At 38.1% G+C, this 19,940-nt stretch overlaps 1 protein-coding gene across 8 annotated transcripts in view; it reads left to right on the top strand.

The window, feature by feature from the left end:
• Positions 1-19,940, top strand: part of FANCC (FA complementation group C) — a 261,535-nt gene that overhangs the window by 193,946 nt on the left and 47,649 nt on the right. For all 8 annotated transcript variants that reach the window (XM_042964675.1, XM_042964680.1, XM_042964672.1 and 5 more), the window contains one exon: positions 2,055-2,219. In XM_042964675.1, coding sequence (XP_042820609.1) covers positions 2,055-2,219 — 165 coding nt within the window. The remainder of the gene's footprint in view (positions 1-2,054; positions 2,220-19,940) is intronic.

The raw sequence follows: 19,940 nt of genomic DNA, 5'->3' as shown, positions 1-19,940 counted from the left end.
GTTAACTGTACAGAGGGAATAAAAAGCAATCTGCCTGGATTGGAACAGGTCAGAGGGTTCTAGGAAAAATTTCTTTAATATGATGAAAATGGTAGTATGTCAGATGTATTTGAATGTATCGCAAGGAGATTATGCACTTGGGTTGGAGTTTGGGGAAAAGTAAACTGGTAGTCTCTTGGAATGCAGTTAATATACAAATACTCACACAGGGTCACTGATAGACATATGCATAGATACCACTGCAGCAGTGTTTTTAGTAATAAACTATAGCAGTAATAGTAACAGTAATTCTCAGCAGTAATACTGAAAAATTGGAAATAACCTAAATGCCTATAAATAGAGGCTTTGTTAAATTATAGAACACACATTTAAAAAAATTTTTTTAACGTTTATTTATTTTTGACAGAGAGACAGAAAGCGTGAACGGGGGAGGTGCAGAAAGAGAGGGAGACACAGAATTCGAACGAGGCAGGCTCTAGACTCTAAGCTGTCAGCACAGAGCCTGATGCGGGCTCGAACTCATGAATCATGAGATCATGACCTGAGCTAAGTTGGACATTTAACCTGAGCCATCCAGGCGCCCCTAGAACATACATTTTTTAATATGAGGCAGCAAGTAAAAAAAAAAGTGAGGGACAGCTTTATGTTCTCTGCTATGGTTCCATTTGTGTTTCAAAAAGCACATGCTAAATTTCTAGATTTATATATAAATATAGCTAGGAAAAGCTCTAATAGTGTACATCTCAAACTTTCATTTTATTGATCTCTAGTTGATTTATTCATGTAACATCTATTTCTTGAGCATATGGTATGTGTAAGGAATCATTTCCTGTATGCTAGAAGCGGAGCAGAGATCAAAATAGAAAAAAGTATCTGTCCTTATAAAGCTGATATCCTAACAGGAAGAAACAGATGATGAACAATAAATAAATAAATACATTATAGGTCAGGTGATGAAAAGTACTCTGAAGAAAAGTAAAACAGGGTAAGTGAGATCAGAGATACACAGTGGGGTGAGATGGCATTTTCTCTATTAAGCTCTGCTGTCCACTGGGGCTTCCTGGAGTTATGGACAAGTTCTGGAAATTTGCAGTGTTCAGTACCATCAGCCACTAGCCTCATGTACCGGTTGAACATTTGTTATGTGGCTGGTGCAACTGAGAACAGGAATTTTGAATTTTCTTTCATTTAAATTAAATTGCCACATGTAGCTGATTGCTACCATATTGGTAAGTACATTTAAATGGGATGGTCAGGGATGCCGTCACATAAAGCAGCATTTGAGCTGAGATTGATATGGAATGAAGGAGCTAGCTAGCCATGAGTTCTGGGCAGAATGAACAACAGGACCCACCTGGAGTAGTTAGAGGCCTAGAGGACTGGAGTAGGATGAGCAAGGGAAAAAGTAGAAGGAGATGAAGCCAGAGAAACAGAAGGGGCCCTGTCATGGAAGGCCTCAGCAGCCAGTATAAGACTTTCCTAGTTCTCTGAGGTGGGAAGCCATTGCAAAGCTTTGAGCAGACAAGTGAAGTGATCTGAATTTTTAAAGAGTTTCTGGAATTGTTTTAATGATAAACAGTGGGAGTGAAGACAGAAGCAGGGAGAACTTAGAAGGTTTCCACGGTAACCTAGGCTGGAGGTGATGGTGAATTAGGGGGTAGTGATGCGCATGTAGAGAAGTTGTCAGATGAATTGACGGTATTTACTGTTGGATTAGGTAAGGGGCATGAGAAAGGGGGGAATCAAGGATGGCCTTCAAAGCCTGAGGAAATGAGATTGTCAGGACTGGGGAAAGAATGTTTGGGGAAGGAATTCAAGAGTTCTGTTTTGGGCATGGTAAATTGGAGGTGCCTCTAGATAGTTATGCCAAAGTCTTGAGAATAAGTGGTGTTAAAATGGGACTAAAGGATTTCTTCTAGAGAATGGAGTAAGAGAAGAATTCATAGATGGTGTTAGGGTAGCCCCCTTTATGTGAGGGACAAAGCAAGTAACTTGTCAATCTTAGCATGAAGATTTTCTAAGATTTGGATAATTATTTGTTATTCATTCCATAGAATGGCTCCTGAAAAGATAAGGTTCCTGTCGCGAGTTTGTGTACCACTTGTAACTCTGCCAGATATCCAACCACTGGTGGAGGCTCTGCTCACCTACCATGGACATGAACCTCAGGAGGTGCTCTGGCCTGAATTCTTTGATGCTGTGAATGAGGCCTTCTTGCTGTAAGTGATACCATTTACTCTCTCATCCAGCATTGTTTTTCCTTTTCTTAGAATACTTCAGCATATTGGAAATGCGGTTTTCAAACTTTGGTTCCAGTACCACTCTATGATCATAGAGATTATTGAGGATCCCAGTGAGTTCTTTTTTTAAAAAATGTGCATTGTATTTATCAATATTTTATCATATTTGAAAATAAAACAGATATTCTAAAAGTATTCATTTTCAAATAATAAATTGATTACATGTTCACATAAATAGCATATTTTTATTAAAAAGTGATCTTTTCCAAGAAAATATGTATACCAGAAGCAGCATTATTTTACATTTTTGCAAATCTCTTTATTGTCTGATGGAAGACAGCTGGGCTCTCATACATGTTTCTGTGTGCAGCCTGGTACAGCCTGGTATGTTGTTTCCATTGAAGTGTAGAAAATTCAGCCTCATAGAGATATATTGGAACAGACAGGAATACTGCAGTAGCCATCTCAGATAATTGTGGATTTTCAAAATGTTTTGAAAATGGTAGTGTTGTAAGGTTAGTTGCTATGCTGAATCTGAGATTATAACAATGAGCTTTTCATACTGTTACATTAAAACCCATTGGATGTCTGTGGTATACTTTTAAAAGCTCTTTTGCCCAAGCAGGATCTTGTAGCCTTATGCATGGTTCATTTGGAAAATACTGGTTTATTAAGTTATGTAGACCTTTTCAACCTTGACATATTTCATTTTATAGTATCAAAACTTACATTCATTCTTGTCAGCACCAAGCCCATCAGAAATGTGTTCAGGTGTTGGGGAGCTGTCAAGCTCCCACTGACAGGAGTGAATTTTCCAGGATTCAAAGTCTGCTTAAACACTCACATTTATCATTGGCTACAAAATACTGTCATTTGTTTTCCTTGAAGTACAAGGGTCATTTCACTAATTTTTGAGAAAATGTGTGCCAAATACTCAACTCTGAGCAGCCACTGTTTGCCATTCTTCCATGTAAATTTCCATGACAAAAAGGTGGTAGTTGATCTTGCAGCTCTTACACGTGCGAGTGCTTTTCCTGGGGACAACCATCCGGATTTGTCATGCAGCAGAAGGGCATTATGCATGCTTTCCTTTTCCCCACACACAATGTTTTTTTTAATCAAAAGTATTCGCCAGTGTAAGATTCAGTGAAATTAATATTTGACGCTGCTTCATCAAACACAGTTTTGTGTGAAACTGGCAGTGTTACTACTGTACACAGAGTGAAGAACACAGTGACCGTTTCCCTGCTTGACTCGTGCTGGGCACGGTGGTTTTGCTCACTAGTGCTGCTGCACTTCGAGTGCAAATGTCAACACGGCTGTCCCAGGAAAAGCCACGAGCTTCAGAATAGTTATTCAACACTTTGATATTTCTCTACCACATGTGCGTACTGCCCGGTTCTCTTAACAGAACTCCTGTTGATACCTGTTGTTGATACCAGATGAATACTAGCAACACAGCAAGGTCTTCCATCTCTAGAGATTCAGTTTTAAGGCAGCAGTGTAATCCTCTTGATGAAATATTAACGTGTTACATCTATGTTTGAATTATTTAATTCCTCTTTTTTAGACTCTGAATGATTGGTCTCAAATTGGTGCCACAGTTAACTAGTACTACAACAGTAATTTGGAAGCATTCTATTGAATATGGCACAATGAGGTAAATTATTAACCTCTCTGAAGCCAGGGGAAGAATCACTTTCCTCATATTTGCTTTCATTTATAGTTTAGTCCAGTTGCTTTGGAGTAGTTGTCTCCCTGTCATGAGTCAAAAGAAATACCTGATGTAGTGGTTTCATCTTTTCACAAACAGCTGGAGATGAGAAAGCAAACATTTTAATTCTCCTTCATAAAGTCAATGATCCATTCTTAAGTGTAACAAAATATATTATAGGGGTGCCTGGATGGCTCAGTCGGTTAAGCATCTGACTTCAACTCAGGTCATGGTCTCACAGTTTTCTGAGTTCAAGCCCCGCATCGGGTTCTGTGCTGACAGCTTAGAGCCTGGGGCCTGCCTCAGATTCTGTGTCTCCCTCTCCCCCACTCATGCTCTGTCTCTCTCTCTCTCTCTCTCTCTCTCTCTCTCTCTCTCTCTCTCAAGAATAAATAAATGTTTAAAAATAAAAAGAAAATATATTATGAATGAATTTTATTTTTGAATAAGATAACAAATTATGAGAAAATCTAAAAATGTCATATTTATATATTTCTGAAGAATATCTAAGTATATGTACACCTAAAATAATTTAGATAAAATTTAGAAGAGTTTTCCAAAAATGTTTAAGTATTATTGCAAAACTAGACAATAAAGCGTACTTGCTTCCTGTTATGTTTCCATGTAGGTACAAGAGGAAATATCAGTTTGTTTAGTTATTTATCTACTTAATTATTTACTTACTTACATCCCCTCCACCCCCCCGCTTTATTGAAATATAATTGACATATAACATTGTGTAAACTTAAGATGTACAAGTTAATTTGATACACTTTTTATGTTATAAAATCATTACCACCATAGCTGAGCTAACACGTTCATCATGTCACACAATCACCATTTCTTTTTGGTGGCAAGAACATTTAAGATCTACTCTCTTAGCAACTTTAAATATTGTTTCAACTAAAATTATATCAACTATAATCACTATAATGTACATTAGATCCCCAGAATTTATTCATCTTCTAACTGGAAGTTTATACTCTTTGACCAACATGTCCCCATTTCACCACACCCTAGTTCCTGGCAACCGTCTTTCTAGTCACTGTTTCTGTGAGTTCAGCTCTTTTAGATTCTGCATAAAGTGATATCATACAGTATTTGTGCTTCTCTGTCTTATTTCACTTAATGCCTTCAGGTCCATCCGTGTCACAAATTGCAGGATTTCTGTCTTTCTCATGGCCGAATAATATTCCACTACATAAATATACCACATCTTCTTTATTAATTCATCGACTGATAGACACTTAGGTTGTTTCCATATCTTGACTAATGTGAATGCTGCAGTACACATGGGAGTACAGATATCTTTTTGAGATACATTTTCATTTCCTTTGGATATATTCCCACTAATGGGATTGCTGGATCATAGAGTCATTTTAATTTTAATTTTTGAGGTATATCTGTTCTGATGAGTTGTAGAAATTCTTTATATATTTTGAATATTAGCCCCTTCTCAGATATATCATTTGCAAGTATCTTCTATTCAGCAGGTTGTGTTTTCATTTTGCTGTGCAAAAGCTTTTTATTTTGGTATAGTCTCAATAGCTTATTTTTGCTTTTGTTTCCCTTGCCCAATGGAACATACCCATGAAAATGTGCCTAAGGCTAATGTCCAAGAGATGACTGCCTATGTTTTCTTTTAGGAGTTTTGTGGGTTTTGGTCTCACAGTTAGATCTTTAATTCATTTTGAGTTTATTTTTGTGTATGGCATAAGAAAGTGATCCAGTTTCATTCTTTTGCATGCAGCTGTTCAGTTTTCCCAGCACCATTTATTGAAGGGACTGTCTTTTCTTATTGTATATTCTTGTCTCCTTTGTCAGATTAAAGGACCATATAAGCATAGGTTTATTTCTGTTCTCTCTATTCTATTCCATTGATCTATGTCTCTGTTTATGTGCCAGTACCGTAGTGTTTTGATTACTACAGCTTTATAGTATATCTTGAAATCTGGGATTGTGATACCTGTAGCTTTGGTGTTCTTTCTCATGATTGCTTTGGCTATTCAGGTTCTTTTGTGGTTCCATACAAATTTTAGTATTATTTTTCGTGTTCTTTCCCAGCTTCATTTATTGATGAGACTGTCCTTTCTCCATTTTATATTTTTGGCTCCTTTGTCATAAAATGCATATATGCATAGATATATTTTTCAGTTCTCTGTTCTATCACATTAATCTGTATGCCTGTTTTTATGCTAATACCATACTGTTTTAATCACTATAGCTTTGTAAAATAGTTTGAAATCAGGGAGCATGATGTCTCCAGCTTTGCTCTTTCTCGAGATTGCTATGGCTATTTGGGGACTTTCAGAGATACATATAAATTTTAGGATTGTTTGTTCTGTTTCTATAAACCACCATTGGAATTTTGATAGTTGATGCATTGAATTTGTAGATTGCTTTGGGTATATGGACATTTTAACAGTATTAATTCTTGTTAGGTTTTTATAGATATTCTTTATCAGTTTGTGAAAATTGTCCTCTGTTCCTAGTTTACTGAGTTTTTGTATTGAATGGGTTTGGATTTTAGCAAATACTTTTTCTGCATCTATTGATATGATCACATGATTTGTCTTTTTTAGCCTGTTGATGTGATTGATTACATTAATTCATTCTCAAAAGTTAAAACAGCCATGCATACCTGTGACAAATTCCACTTGGTTGTGATGCAGAATTCTTTTTGCACTGTTAGATTAAGTTTGCTAATATTTAGTTGAGGATTTTTGTTTCTATGTTAAGGAGAGATATTGGTCTCTAAGTTTATCAAATTTATCCCCATAGAGTTGCTCATAGAGTTCCTTTATTATTCTCTTAATGCCCATAGTGATGTAGTGATGTCTTCTCTTTCATGTCTGACGTTAGCAATTTATGTTCTCTTTTTCCTTTTTTTTTTTTTTCAACTTAGCCTGGATGGAGACTTAAATTGATTGTATTGATCTATTCCAAAAACCAAGAAAATCATTGATTTTCTCTATTGCTTTCCTGTTTTCCGTGTTGTTATTATTTCTTCTGTTTACTTTGCTCTTCTTTATCTTAATTAAGAGCTTAATTTGCTCTTCTTTATCTATATAGCTCCCTGAGGTAGAAACTTAGGTTGTTGATCTTAGATATTGCTTATTTTCTGAATATGCATTTAGTGCTATAAATTTTCCTCTAACCACTACTTTTGTTGCATACCACAAATTTTGATGAATTGTGTTTTCATTTTCACTTAGTTCAAGATAATTTTAAATTTCTCTTGAGGTTTCTTACTTGAGCCATGGGTTACTTAGAAGTGTGTTGTTGAATCTCTACATAATTTGGGATTTTCAAGTTATGTTTCTGTTACTGATTTCTGGTTTATAATTCCTTTTTGGTCTTAGAGCAGATACTGTATGATTTCTATTAATTTAAATTTGGAAAGGGGTGTTTTATAGCCAGAATGTGGTGTATCTTGGTGAACGTTCCTTGTGAACTTAAGAAGGATGTGTGTTCTGCTCTGGTTGGATGAAGTAGACTACAAATGGCAATATATATAGTTGATTGATGGTTTTTTTGAGTTCAACTATGTCCTTACAGATTTTCTGTCAACTGGATCAGTCCATTTCTGATAGAATGATGTTGACATATCTTCAGCTATGATAGTAGATTCATCTCCTTGCAATTCTGTTATTTTTTACTCATATAATTTTATACTCCATTATTAGGCACATACCAGTTAAAGATTGTTATATCTTCTTGGAGAATTTATGCCTTTATCAATATGTAATGAACTTCTATATTCCTGATAACTTTGCTTGCTTTAAAGCCAGCTCTAAAATTAGTATATCTATTCCTGCTTTCTTTTGATTAGTGTTAGTTATATTTTTCTCCATCCATTAGTTTTAATCTGTATGTTTCTTTATATTTAAAGCTGGTTTCTTGTAGACAAGGTATATATAGTTGAGTCTTGTTTTTTGATCCACTCTTTCAGTCTGTATCTTTAAATTGGTGCAGTTAGACCACTGAGGTTCAACGTGATTATTGACATAGTTGGATTAATATCAATTATATTCCTTACTGCTTTATATTTGTTGCTCTTGTTATTTGTTGCTCTTTTTGTCTTCCACTCTTTTACTGCCTTTTGTGTTTGAAATATACATTTATAGCTAATCTAAATCCACTTTCACATAACACTACACCACTTCACAGATAGTGTGAGTACTATTCAATAATAAAATAATCCTAATTCCCCCTTTTTGTCTCTTGTATCATTATCATACATTTCACTTATACATAGCATACATAAGTGCACACACACACACACACACATAATTGAGTACCTTGTTCCTATTTAATATTATTTGAACAATTTGTTTTCTGTTACATCAGCTAAGAATAGGAAAAATAGGGTTACCCATGTGGCTCAGTTAAGCGTCTGACCCTGGATTGCGGCTCAGGTCATGATCACACGGTTGTGAGATCAAGCCCTGCATCATGCTCTATGCTGGGTGTGAAGTGTGCTTGGGATTCTCTCTCTCCCTCTTTCTCTGTCCCTACCCTGCTCACAATCTCTCTAACTAGATAGATAGATAGATAAAATAAATAAATAAATAAATAAATAAATAAATAAAATATTGAAAATAGGAAAATAAGTTTTTATTTTGCCTTCATTATTTTTTCTTTGATGCTCTTTATGTAGATCTGAATATCTGATCTATATTATTTTTCTTCTCTCTTTTTTATGTCTTTATTTAATTAATTAAATTTTTTAAAATTTACATCCAAGTTAGTTAGCATATGGTGCAACAATGATTTCAGGAGTAGATTCCTTAATGCCCCTTACCCATTTAGCCCATCCCCCCTCTCACAACCCCTCCAATAACCCTCTGTTTTTTCTCCATATTTAAGAGTTTCTTATGTTTTGACCCCCTCCCTGTTTTTATATTATTTTTGCTTCCCTTCCCTATGTTCATCTGTTTTGTATCTTACAGTCCTCATATGAGTGTAATCATATGGTATTTGTCTTTCTCTAATTTCGCTTAGCATAATACCTTCTAGTTCCATCCACGTAGTTGCAAATGGCAAGATTTCATTCTCTTTGATTTCTGGGTAATACTCCATTGTGTGTGTGTGTGTGTGTGTGTGTGTGTGTGTGTGTGTGTGTGTGTGTATGTGTATATATATGTATATATATACATATATATACACACTATATACACACCACATCTTCTTTATCCATTCATCCATGGATGGACATTTGGTCTCTCTCCACACTTTGGCTATTGTTGATAGTGCTGCTATAAACATTGGGATGCATGTGTCCCTTCGAAGCAGCATACCTGTATCCCTTGGATAAATACTTAGTAGTGCAATTGCTGGGTCTTAGGGTAGTTCTATTTTTAATTTTTTGAGGAACCTCCATAGTGTTTTCCAGAGTGGCTGCACCAGTTTGCATTCCCACCAGCAGTGCAAAAGAGATCCTCTTTCTCCACATCCTCATCAAGATCTCTTGTTGCCTGAGTTGTTAATGTTAGCCATTCTGACAGGTGTGAGGTGGTATCTCATTGTGGTTTTGATTTGTATTTCCCTGAAGATACGTAATGTTGAGCATTTTTTCATGTATCTGTTGGCCATCTGGATGTCTTCTTTGGAGAAGAGTCTGTTCATGTCTTTTGCCTATTTCTTCACTGGATTATTTGTTTCACTGGATTACTATGTGTTGAGTTTGATAAGTCCTTTGTAGATTTTGGATACTAACCCTTTATCTGATACGTCGTTTGCAAATATCTTCTCCCATTCTGTCGGTTGCCTTTTAGGTTTGCTGATTGTTTCCTTCGCTGTGCGAAACTTTTTATTTTGATGAGGTCCCAGTAGTTCATTTTTGCTTTTGGTTCCCTTGCCTCCGGAGATGTGTTGAGTAAGAAGTTGCTGCGGGCAAGATCAAAGAGTTTTTTGCCTGTTTTTTCCTCGAGGATTTTGATGGCTTCCTGTCTTACATTGAGGTCTTTCATCCATTTTGAGTTTATTTTTGTGTATGGTTTAAGAAAGTGGTCCAGGTTCATTCTTCTTCATGTCTCTGTCCAGTTTTCCCAGTACCACTTGCTGAAGAGACTGTCTTTATTCCATTGGATAGTCTTTCTGCTTTGTCAAAAATTAGTTGGCCATATGTTTGTGGGTCCATTTCTGGATTTTTTATTCTGTTCCATTGATCTGAGCATCTGTTTTTGTGTCATGTCATTCATTCACTCATTCATACAGAGGGAGAGGGTGGGAGCAGGGGAGGGGCGGAGAGGGACAGGGAGACAGAGAGAGAATGAATCCCAAGCAGGCTCTACACTGTCAGTACAGAGCCCAATGTGAGGTTTGAACTCACAAACCACAAGATCATGACCTGAGCCAAAATCAACAGTTGGTCACTCAACCAACTGAGCCACCCAGGTGCCCCTCTCCTTCACTTTTTTTTTTTTTTAATTTTTTTCTTAACATTTTTATTTATTTTTGAGACAGAGAGAGACAGAGCATGAACGGGGGAGGGTCAGAGAGAGGGAGACACAGAATCTGAAACAGGCTCCAGGCTCTGAGCTGTCAGCATGGAACCCGATGTGGGGCTCGAACTCATGGACCGCAAGATCATGACCTGAGCCGAAGTCGGCCACTTAACCGACTGAGCCACCCAGGCGCCCCTCTCCTTCACTTTTAAAGAATAATTTCACAGGGTACAGAATTTTAGATTGTGTTTTGTTTTTTTTTTTCTCACAACCCTTTAAATATTTCAGTCTACTCTTCTTGCTTGCATGGTTTCTGAGAAGTTGGATATAATCCTATCTGTTTTCTCTATAGTTAAGATGTATTTTCCCTCTGGCTTCTTTCAGGACGTTTTATCTTTGATTTTTTTTCTTTTTTTTTTTTTTTGTAGTTTCAAAGTGATATGCTTAGGAGCAGTTTTTGGCATTTATCCCACTTGGTATTCTCTGGGCTTCCTGGAATAGTGATTTGGTATCTGACATTAATTTGGGAAATTTCTCCATCATTTTTCAAAATTTTTTTGTTTTTCTCTCTCCCTCTTTTCCTTCTAGTACATCAATTACACATATATTTTTTGTAGTTGTCCCACATTCCTTGAATATTCTGTTCTGTTTTTTTCAATCTTTGTTTCTTGTTTTTTCGGGTATTTTTGTTGTTGTTTTTGGTTTTTTGGGGTTTTTTTTGTTTTTAAGGTTCCCATGGATATATCCTCTAGCTCAGACATTTTTTCCTCAGCCAGTCCACTATTTAGCCCACCAAAAGCATTCTTCATCTCTGTTAGTGTTTTCATTTCTGTTAGTGATTTCTAATACTACTTTTTTTTAAAGATTCCCTTCTCTCTGCTTACATTGCCCATCTGTTCTTACATGCTGTCTATACATTAGTGCTCTTAGCATATTAATCATAGTTGCTTTTAATTCCCAGTCTAATAATTCTAACATCTCTGCATGTCTGGTTATAATTATTGCCTTGTCTCTTAAACTGTGTTGTTGTTGTTGTTGTTTTCCTTTTGCTATGCCTTGTAATTGTTTTCTTGATAGCTAGATATGCTAGGTAATAGTAACTGCTGTGAATAGGCTTTTGTATTTTGGTGGTGAGATATGAGAGGAGGGGAAGTGTTCTATAGTCTTTTAATTAGGTCTCAGTCTTTTAGTGAGCTTATGCCTCTGGACTGTGAACTTCATGAGATTCCTCAGGTTTTTTTCTCCACGTAACTTAGATGTCCAGAGCTGACTGGAATTGGTTATTTGCCTTCCCCTAGGTCTGTTAGGTTCTGATAATACCATATGAGGTTAGGCTCTGATTAACTAGTTTCCCTTGAAGGCAGGCCTTGTTAAGAACGGAGTGCTCTAGGGGTGCCCGGGTTGCTCAGTCAGTTGAGCGTCCGACTTCAGCTCAGGTCATGATCTCACAGTTCGTGGGTTCAAGCCCCACATTGGGCTCTGTGCTAACACTCAGAGCCTGGAACCTGCTTCAGATTATGTGTCTCCCTCTCTCTGCCCCTTCCCCACTCATTCTCTGTCTCTGTCTCTCAAAAATGAATAAACGTTAAAAGAAAACAATTTAAGAATGGAGTGCTCTATTGTATTCAAAACCTAAAGTAGAAGTGGAATTACTCCCACTGTTTACTGTGAGGACCTGGTTAAGCTCCTAAGTTTCATAATTTTGTGGGACACTTCCATAACTGGATCCCACTGGAATGTTTAACTCTTGAGTTATCCACACTGGGCCTCCAACCACTCACTAATTACAACTCAGGTTTTCCTACCTGGGCACTGGTTCCCATGGCAGTTACCACTTGTGGATCTCTACTCCAGTAAGTCACAATTTCCTGTATTTGCTTATCTGTCTTTCCAGTCTTGGGGGCCAAGATTTGTCCTGTGTCCTGACCCTCTCTTAAGGATGCAAGAAGAGTTGTTGATTTTTCAGTCTGTTTTGCTTTGTACTTGTTGTTAAGACAGAGCGGTCACTTCCAAGGTCCTTTCATGCACAACAGGAGATTGGAAGTCTCCATATGCCGTATATGAAAATCTATATAACTACAATACCATTATTATATTTAAAAATTGATACTAATTCCATAGCACCATTATGTATTTATTTTAAAAATTTTTTTAACATTTATTCATTTTTTGAGAGAGGGAGGGAGGGAGACAGAGAGAATGTGAGTGGGGGAGGGACAGAGAGAGAGGGAGACACAGAATCTGAAGCAGGCTCCAGGCTCTGAGCTGTCAGCACAGAGTCCAACTCAGGGCTCCAACTCACAAACCATGAGATCATGACCTGAATTAAGTCGGGTGCTTAACCGGCTGAGCCAACCAGGCGCCCCTAGCACCATCATGTATTTAGTCAGACAGTAAACTCTCTTGATTGTCCCCCATTTTTTTTTTACAGTTGATTCTTTTGGAATCAGAGGTCAAAGCTGAATTTGGCTGATAGGTTCAAAAATCTCTTTCAATCTGTAGGTTCCCAATTTCTCTTTGTTTTTGTTTTGTAAAGTATTTGTTGAAATAATATGGTTACTTTTCCCCACTGTCAGATTATAGAGCATTCTGCCATCTCCAGTGTAATAAATGATGCAAACTACTCTCTCCCTTAATCATACATTCAACTTCTGTGTGCATTTGGGCCTATTTTGTTATTTTCTATTCTCTCCCTCTTTTTTTTTTTTTTTGGCCTGTAGTATATTCACACACCAGTACCACTTTGTTTTAATGGTGGAGCCTTTCTAATATACCTAATATAAAATAGGGCTAGTTCTCCATTTCTCTTACTTTTCAGGATTTTTCTGACAATTCTTGCTTGTTTTATCTTTTAAATAAACTTTGAAACCAGTGTGCCTAGCTTTAGGAAAGATAGCTAATGTTATTTGGGGGAGGCTTATGTTAAATATATAGGTTAACTGAGGGACGACTGACATCTTTCTGACATTAAGGCTTTCGTCTACCTATCCAAGAACACTTACGTCTTTTGGTTTGTTCAGATTTACTTTTTGATCTTAAAAGAGTGTTTTAAATATTTTCCACATATATAGGTGTTAGGCATTTTTTACTCCCAAGGTTTTATTGAGTTTTGGGGCTTGGGGGGATTTTTTTGCTCTATATAAGTGTATCTTCTTTCCAACTTTAAATTGATTTTTATTATATCATCATATTTGGAAAATAACACCTCAAAACCATCATCATTCTTTCAGTTAACCCAAAGGAAGTAGTTACCAGTGGAGTATATGCTGTTTTTCATGTATCACTCTTAAAAATTAATGTAAGAATATAAGTTTTAATTTCATTTTACATGAAATGTTATAGTACAGGAATTTGTTAAGGTAATATCTTAGAAAAAGAGATAGAAGGTTAAATTATTTGATGTTGAAAAATAAGTCAAAACATAATTCTCATGGTTAAAATATGCAGTCTTTTTTTCTATCTACTCTAAACCTCTGTCAAAATGTACCCAAAAAGTGAGTTTCCTTAAGGAGTCTGATCAGTTATCTTTGTTATTTATGTAAAAGACTGAGTAATAATCAGTTTAAAAGCTTGTATAATGTGATAAATGTGCTCCACATGTGTGTGCCCTTCATACTATTTCATACTTCAGTCTCCAATGGCTTACCCCACCAGCTTTCATTTTCCAAAGCAGTTTTTCAGAGTATTTATTTTTAAGTAAAATGCTCTCTGTCTTTCACCATGGCAGCTCTATTTCTGATTTATTTAGTAATACATTTCATCAAATTATAGGGTCTTAGCAACCTATACTTTCAGCCTTTTTCAGCAAGAATTTAATTAAAGGGAAATGGGAGGAGAATGCCCCTAGGTATTCCCTGTGAAATCTCTCAAAGCTGTTTCAGAAATTACTGGTGAGGAAGAGACGTGCTCAGAAAATAGCTACTTTTGCTCCACCCACAGTGCTCAGATGGAAAGCTGAGGGCAGTGGCTTCATGAGTGGGCCTGAACTCCTTTGCTGTTTATTTTACTTCTGATAGCATGTTCTCCCTCAGCAACTAATAAAATTTATTTGGTTTGGAAAATTGTGTCTGCTAATCCAAAGGGGACAGACAGTCCAGAAATGCTGGGTGGCCTTCAACTTGTCCAATTCCTATGGCTTCAGCTCAGCAAGTTCCCCAAGCAGTGGCGTAAGGGCTGGAGCCTTTCCATGGACACTTTCCCATGGACTGAGCATCCCAGCCACATGTTGCCATGGGGAGGCTGATTCAATCAGTCAGTGCAGATTACCACCCCCACACCCAACTCTTCTCCCCCCCCCTGCCCCTTGAACAGTTCCCCACATGTGCTGTGTGGTCATTTAGAAACTACATACTTTCTTTGACCAGTGCACCCTGCCCTATGTTTAGACTTCCAACTATTTGCCTACCACAGTACACCAGTGGAATTTCATGTTTTACCATTGGCCGGGTGTCTTTGGCCTTGGCTTCCAAATACAGTCATGTATTTTCAGAAATGGGCTGCCTGTGTTCTTTTAAACAGCAGATGCTTGTCCCTCTCTGTGGTTTAGATAACCTAGAAGAAATTTCTTATTCTTAGCCTAAAAATCAAACCTAACTTCTCAAGTCTATCCCTGGTGTTGCTATCACAGCCCCCTGCCGGCTGCAGGTTGCAAAAAACCTTTCTGGGAGAGCTGCTGAAATCCTTCCATAAGTCTGTGGAGTGTAAGTAATTCAGCATGACCTGATGTCTCAGGTAAATCTAAATCCATTGCTTCAAAAATATTGAGAAGTTTGATGACTGGATGGAGAGTTTTTTCCTACATGCTAGAATGAATGAATCAATTGAACAAATCAAAGGAAGAATGGATGCAGGACTGACGAACCAACTGGCCTCACGGTGCGACTGTGAATGTGCTTTTTTAGCTCAGATAAGAAAACTCAGGCTTTCAGTGTTGTCGAATAATATAGGCGAATGTATATAAATGAAAGGCTAGTGTAATACCATGGACAGAAAGGTAGCAAAGAAGTATAGTAGTAACTAAAACTCCCATTTCTATTTATTTATTTATTGAGACTCCCTGAGAGCCTCTTTTTTTTTTTACATTAATAGGATAACAAAATTAGTCATTGAAAAAGTTGACTTTTCAAATAAAAACCTGCTGATAACTGATTTATAATAGACATTACAGTGTGTTTGGGTTTGTGTTTGGGTTTGTGTTTGCTTGGTGTTGCTGCTGTTTGCTTTGAAAAGTAATCTCTCTGCACATGTAAGTGGTGATGATGGCACAGTCCTCAAATTTGGCATGCTTCTTAGATCAAGTTTTCATGGAAATACACCTTTGGGAAAGAATACATTCTAGTGCCTTGGAATTAAGTAGTTATCCAGAAAAGCTGACCCCAATTTTTGTGGGCTTCTCTGGCAACCCAAATGGCCCTGATCTCTTTCTGGTTTGGAAAGGTGAATACTGCCTATGTTTGTCTTGAGTGAGGAAGCTTCTTCCTTCCCTTTGCCTCTCTGGCATTCCCTACCGACAGGCACTGCCCTCATTAGGAACTGTTCTTGAAGAGAATTGAATTCCGCATTCTATTTTTATTACAGCTATTAAAAAACATTTGGAGCCAAAATTATTTAATAAGCACCTGAACTAATTTCTTTATTATACTGCCTCTTTTTGGAAAAGATGGGGCAAACAACAGTCTCAGTATTTTGGAGAGACAAAGTACAGTTTTCTAAATGCCAAGGGGCCATCTATCTAGAAGACTCTAAAAGCAGAAGATGTTGGACACAGCAGAGTGCCCTGTCAGGCTTCCCTTCTTTGTGTCAGAAGTTGTTACTAAGGCTCAGATGTTCTACATGAAAGCACTGACTGGGAGCCTCTTCCTCGTATTTTAAATGAGAAAATTATAATGTACCACACATAAGTCCCAAACACCCAATCTCATTTTCCTAAAACATAGCTATAATGCAGAAAACTTCCCATGATTAGCTAGAAGTCTGAGAGAGCCAAGTTTTTAGCTTATCATGTTTTTCTTGAATCCATTATTTTGATCAGTATCCAGGCTAGATACTGATATTGGCTTCTTAAATTTCCATAGAAACGTATATTCATTTTATCTGGTCAGACAATATAGTACAGATGTGTATGCAGAAAACTTTAGTTATCCCCTCATTATCACCCTCTAGTACTTCTGATAACCATACCTTATACTCTTGGAGACATAGACATCTGTATAAAACAATTTTTCTCTTTTTTTAAGTAGTTATATAAACAAAAAACAAAAACAGCATCACACCCTACACATGACTCTGGAACCTGTTTTTTAACCAATATATCTTGGATAACCTTCAAGGGATATAGATCCAGCTCATTTTTATAAAATAGGAACATATTCCCTGATATGAATGGACCTTAATTTATTCAGCTGCTTGTCAACGGATGCATTCAAACTGTTTTTAATTTTGTTTTTATAGTACTGCTGCAGTGAATATCCTCCCAGTGATGCTTTTATTTCTGCCAGGCAGAGTCACAAAAGTATGGTTATGAAGGCCAGGAAGATGTCTGTTTCACAGTTCATTATGTGGTATGACACAACCAAATGAACAAAACCATTCCCTGTCTCACCTCTGAGAACATATGTCCCCTGTACCTACTTCAGCATGGATGCCATTCTTTGAAACTTTACTGATGTGTGAGGATGAAAATGATAGCTATGTTAGTTTACCTTTCTTTACTATTAACAAGGTTGAAATCTCCGTATTTTTATTGGCCTTTTGCATTTCTTCTTTGGTAATTTGCCTTTACCCCCTGGTTTTATTGAGATATAATTGACATATAATGTAATTTGCCTTTTTTATTTCAAAACCAACCTGGTACACTTTTAGAACATTTTATGTAATCTGAATATGTTGGTCCAGTCAAATTCTGTTATGCAAATATATTAAGATCATATTGATTTGGTGATTTCTGCAACCAGTATTGATTATAAAAAGTTATTTTCTGGTGTTTGGGGGGCAAAATAGATTGTTTTCATTCAAATATTAAACAGGTCCATAAATTTAATAATTCACAGCAAATAATCGAGTGTAGTCTGAATCAGAGGCAATAAAAGATAATTGTTAACATACACATTTTTTAAACTGTGAGAATAGAACAAAAGCATTATGTATTTGCTGACTTGAATGTGTAATTTTGCAGATCTTATATAAATTTTTAAGCAATGTCTTTTATTTCAGATATTTGGTGGAACTACCATTTTACCCTAGTTTCCTTGTTACATGTGTTCATGTTTATCTACTGCTCATTCCCAACAGCTCCTACCTTTGTGCTGCCAGGCATCACTCAGCCACTGTGACCTGATGGTAAAAATCACATTTAATGCACACAGCTGCTCTGAGAGCCTAGGAATGGTGCTGCCTGAAAACTGTCACTGAAGTGAGAAACTTCTCTAATGATGTACATAATTATTTCATATGGATCCTGAAAAAAGATAACATGTGGTGAATGCAGGTCAAAAGACATCCCTGCTGTTTGGGAAGGGAGGAGCCACTGAGCAGCCATATTCCCTCTGCACCTCAGAGTTTCCTGCCTCTTGGGGGCTTCCTGGCTCCATGACAGAGGCTACAGATACCCTTAGCCCCTGCCCAGTAGTGTTCTACTTTAGAAAGCTGGATGGAAACCACTCCCAAGGGTCTACTAATGTGACTAAAACTGGCTGACAGCCTAGACTTTGAAAAGACTTCCCTAAATACTGGAGGGAGTGAACACAGGGTCCAGGCATCTGGGCATCTGGCTTACATGGGAAGTCCATCTGCTTGCTCCCCTGGGCCCGGGCCCCTGTTCCAAGCAGCACCTCCACTCTTCAGTCTGCAGAGTGGAGAGGCTCGTGTATAACCTTAGGTAGACAACCAGCTCCAGCATCAGACCTCCTGGGTTCAGATTGTAGCTGTGAGTCCTTGGTCTCTCTCCAACTTCAGTAGCCTTTTCTGTAAAATAAGGATAATAATGGTACCTGTTTTGTAGGATTAAACTACAGTTAACATACTTAGCATGGTTTCAGGTGAATGCTTAATAAATGGTGGCTACCAGTCTTTAAGCCTCTCCTGTTCCTCTGCATCTGGCTTACCAGTCAGCTCTGCTGTCCCGCACACTACACCTCTGTGCAGCCTCCTGGTGTTGCTTCTGTCACAGCTGTCCCTCTGAAGACCTGTCGCCAGTAATGGCTGCACTTCCATCCTCTCTCATTGACTGCTCTTGGCTTCTATCAAAACCATGACCTTGGGGAAGTCAGAGGGGGCCTGTCCAGTGCAATGCGTGTGGTTCCCTCCCCTCCCATGTCCTCAGTCTCAGCAGTGCTGATCAGAGCCAGACCTTCCTTCTCTTCCTGGATGACATTATTCTCTGCTTGTGTATCTCCTACCTCCTCCGTCTGCAACTCCTCCTTATCTACCTGTTGTCACTGCTCAGGGCACAGACCTGGGCCCTCTTCTTCCCCGATGGAGTTCCCCAATGGGCCCTTGGAGTTCTCCACTCTTGTGTCACTCCATGCTGGCTGACGGTTCCTTAATATGTATCTTCAGCCCAGATAGCTCCCCAGAACTTTGAACTTGGATATTCAAGGGCCTACTTTATCCCTCTTTTTTGAGCGCTCCTCAGATATTCTAAATTCTATTAAAAAATAAATTTAAAAAAATGGGGCACCTGGGTGGCTCAGTCAGTTAAGCATCCGACTTTAGCTCAGGTCATGATCTCCCAGTTGGCGAGTTCAAGCCCAATGTCGGGTTCTGTGCTGACAGCTTGGACCCTGGAGCCTGCTTCAGATTCTGTGTCTCCCTCTCTTTCAGCCCCTCCCCTGCTCATGCTCTCTCTCTCTCTCTCCCTCAAAAATAAACATTTAAAAAACAAGTAAATTCGTACACCCCAAACTGAGCTCTTAATAAATCCTTCACAAATCTTCTCTTTCCTTCTTTCCATTGGAGTAACGCTAGATCCTTCCAGCTCGTTGCTCAGGAAACCTGGGACAACTTTGATTCCTACCTCACCTTCACCACCTCTCATCAAATTCATTGCCAGTTCCTCTTGATGTTACTGCTAAAATACATTCCAGATACTCTTCACTTCTCCACTGCCACCTGGGTCACGCCAGCTACCAGCTCCCCCTGGGCTCCCTCCACCCATTCTAGTCCCGCACTCCGTTCTCTGTGCTGCAGCTGGAGTGATCTTTGATTGTAACTCACATCCTGGCACTCCTCTGTGTAAAGTCCTTCAGGCCAGAATAATCACTGAATAGAATCCCAGAGCCTTCCTTCCTTTGGTACCGCCTCATCACAGGCCACCTCACCTTTGCACTCTGGGGTTTCTCTCTTCTTCTGACCTTGCTCTTCCCTGTCTCGGGACCATCACAGCTGCCATTCCCCCAGCTGGAATGCCCTTCCGGCTATTCTTCACCTAGCTAATCTCAGCTCAGCTGGAGAGGCGATCCCTGAACACCCAATCTAAATTGGGACACTTCTCTTATTCTGTTTTACCTCAGCCTGTCCTTTTTCTTAATGCCTTTTTCT

This window comes from Panthera tigris, chromosome D4 (genome assembly GCF_018350195.1).
Source record: "Panthera tigris isolate Pti1 chromosome D4, P.tigris_Pti1_mat1.1, whole genome shotgun sequence".
NCBI classification, from domain to species: Eukaryota; Metazoa; Chordata; class Mammalia; order Carnivora; family Felidae; genus Panthera; species Panthera tigris.
Note: the sequence above shows the minus strand (reverse complement) of the source record. Positions and strands in the feature narration are given on the sequence as shown.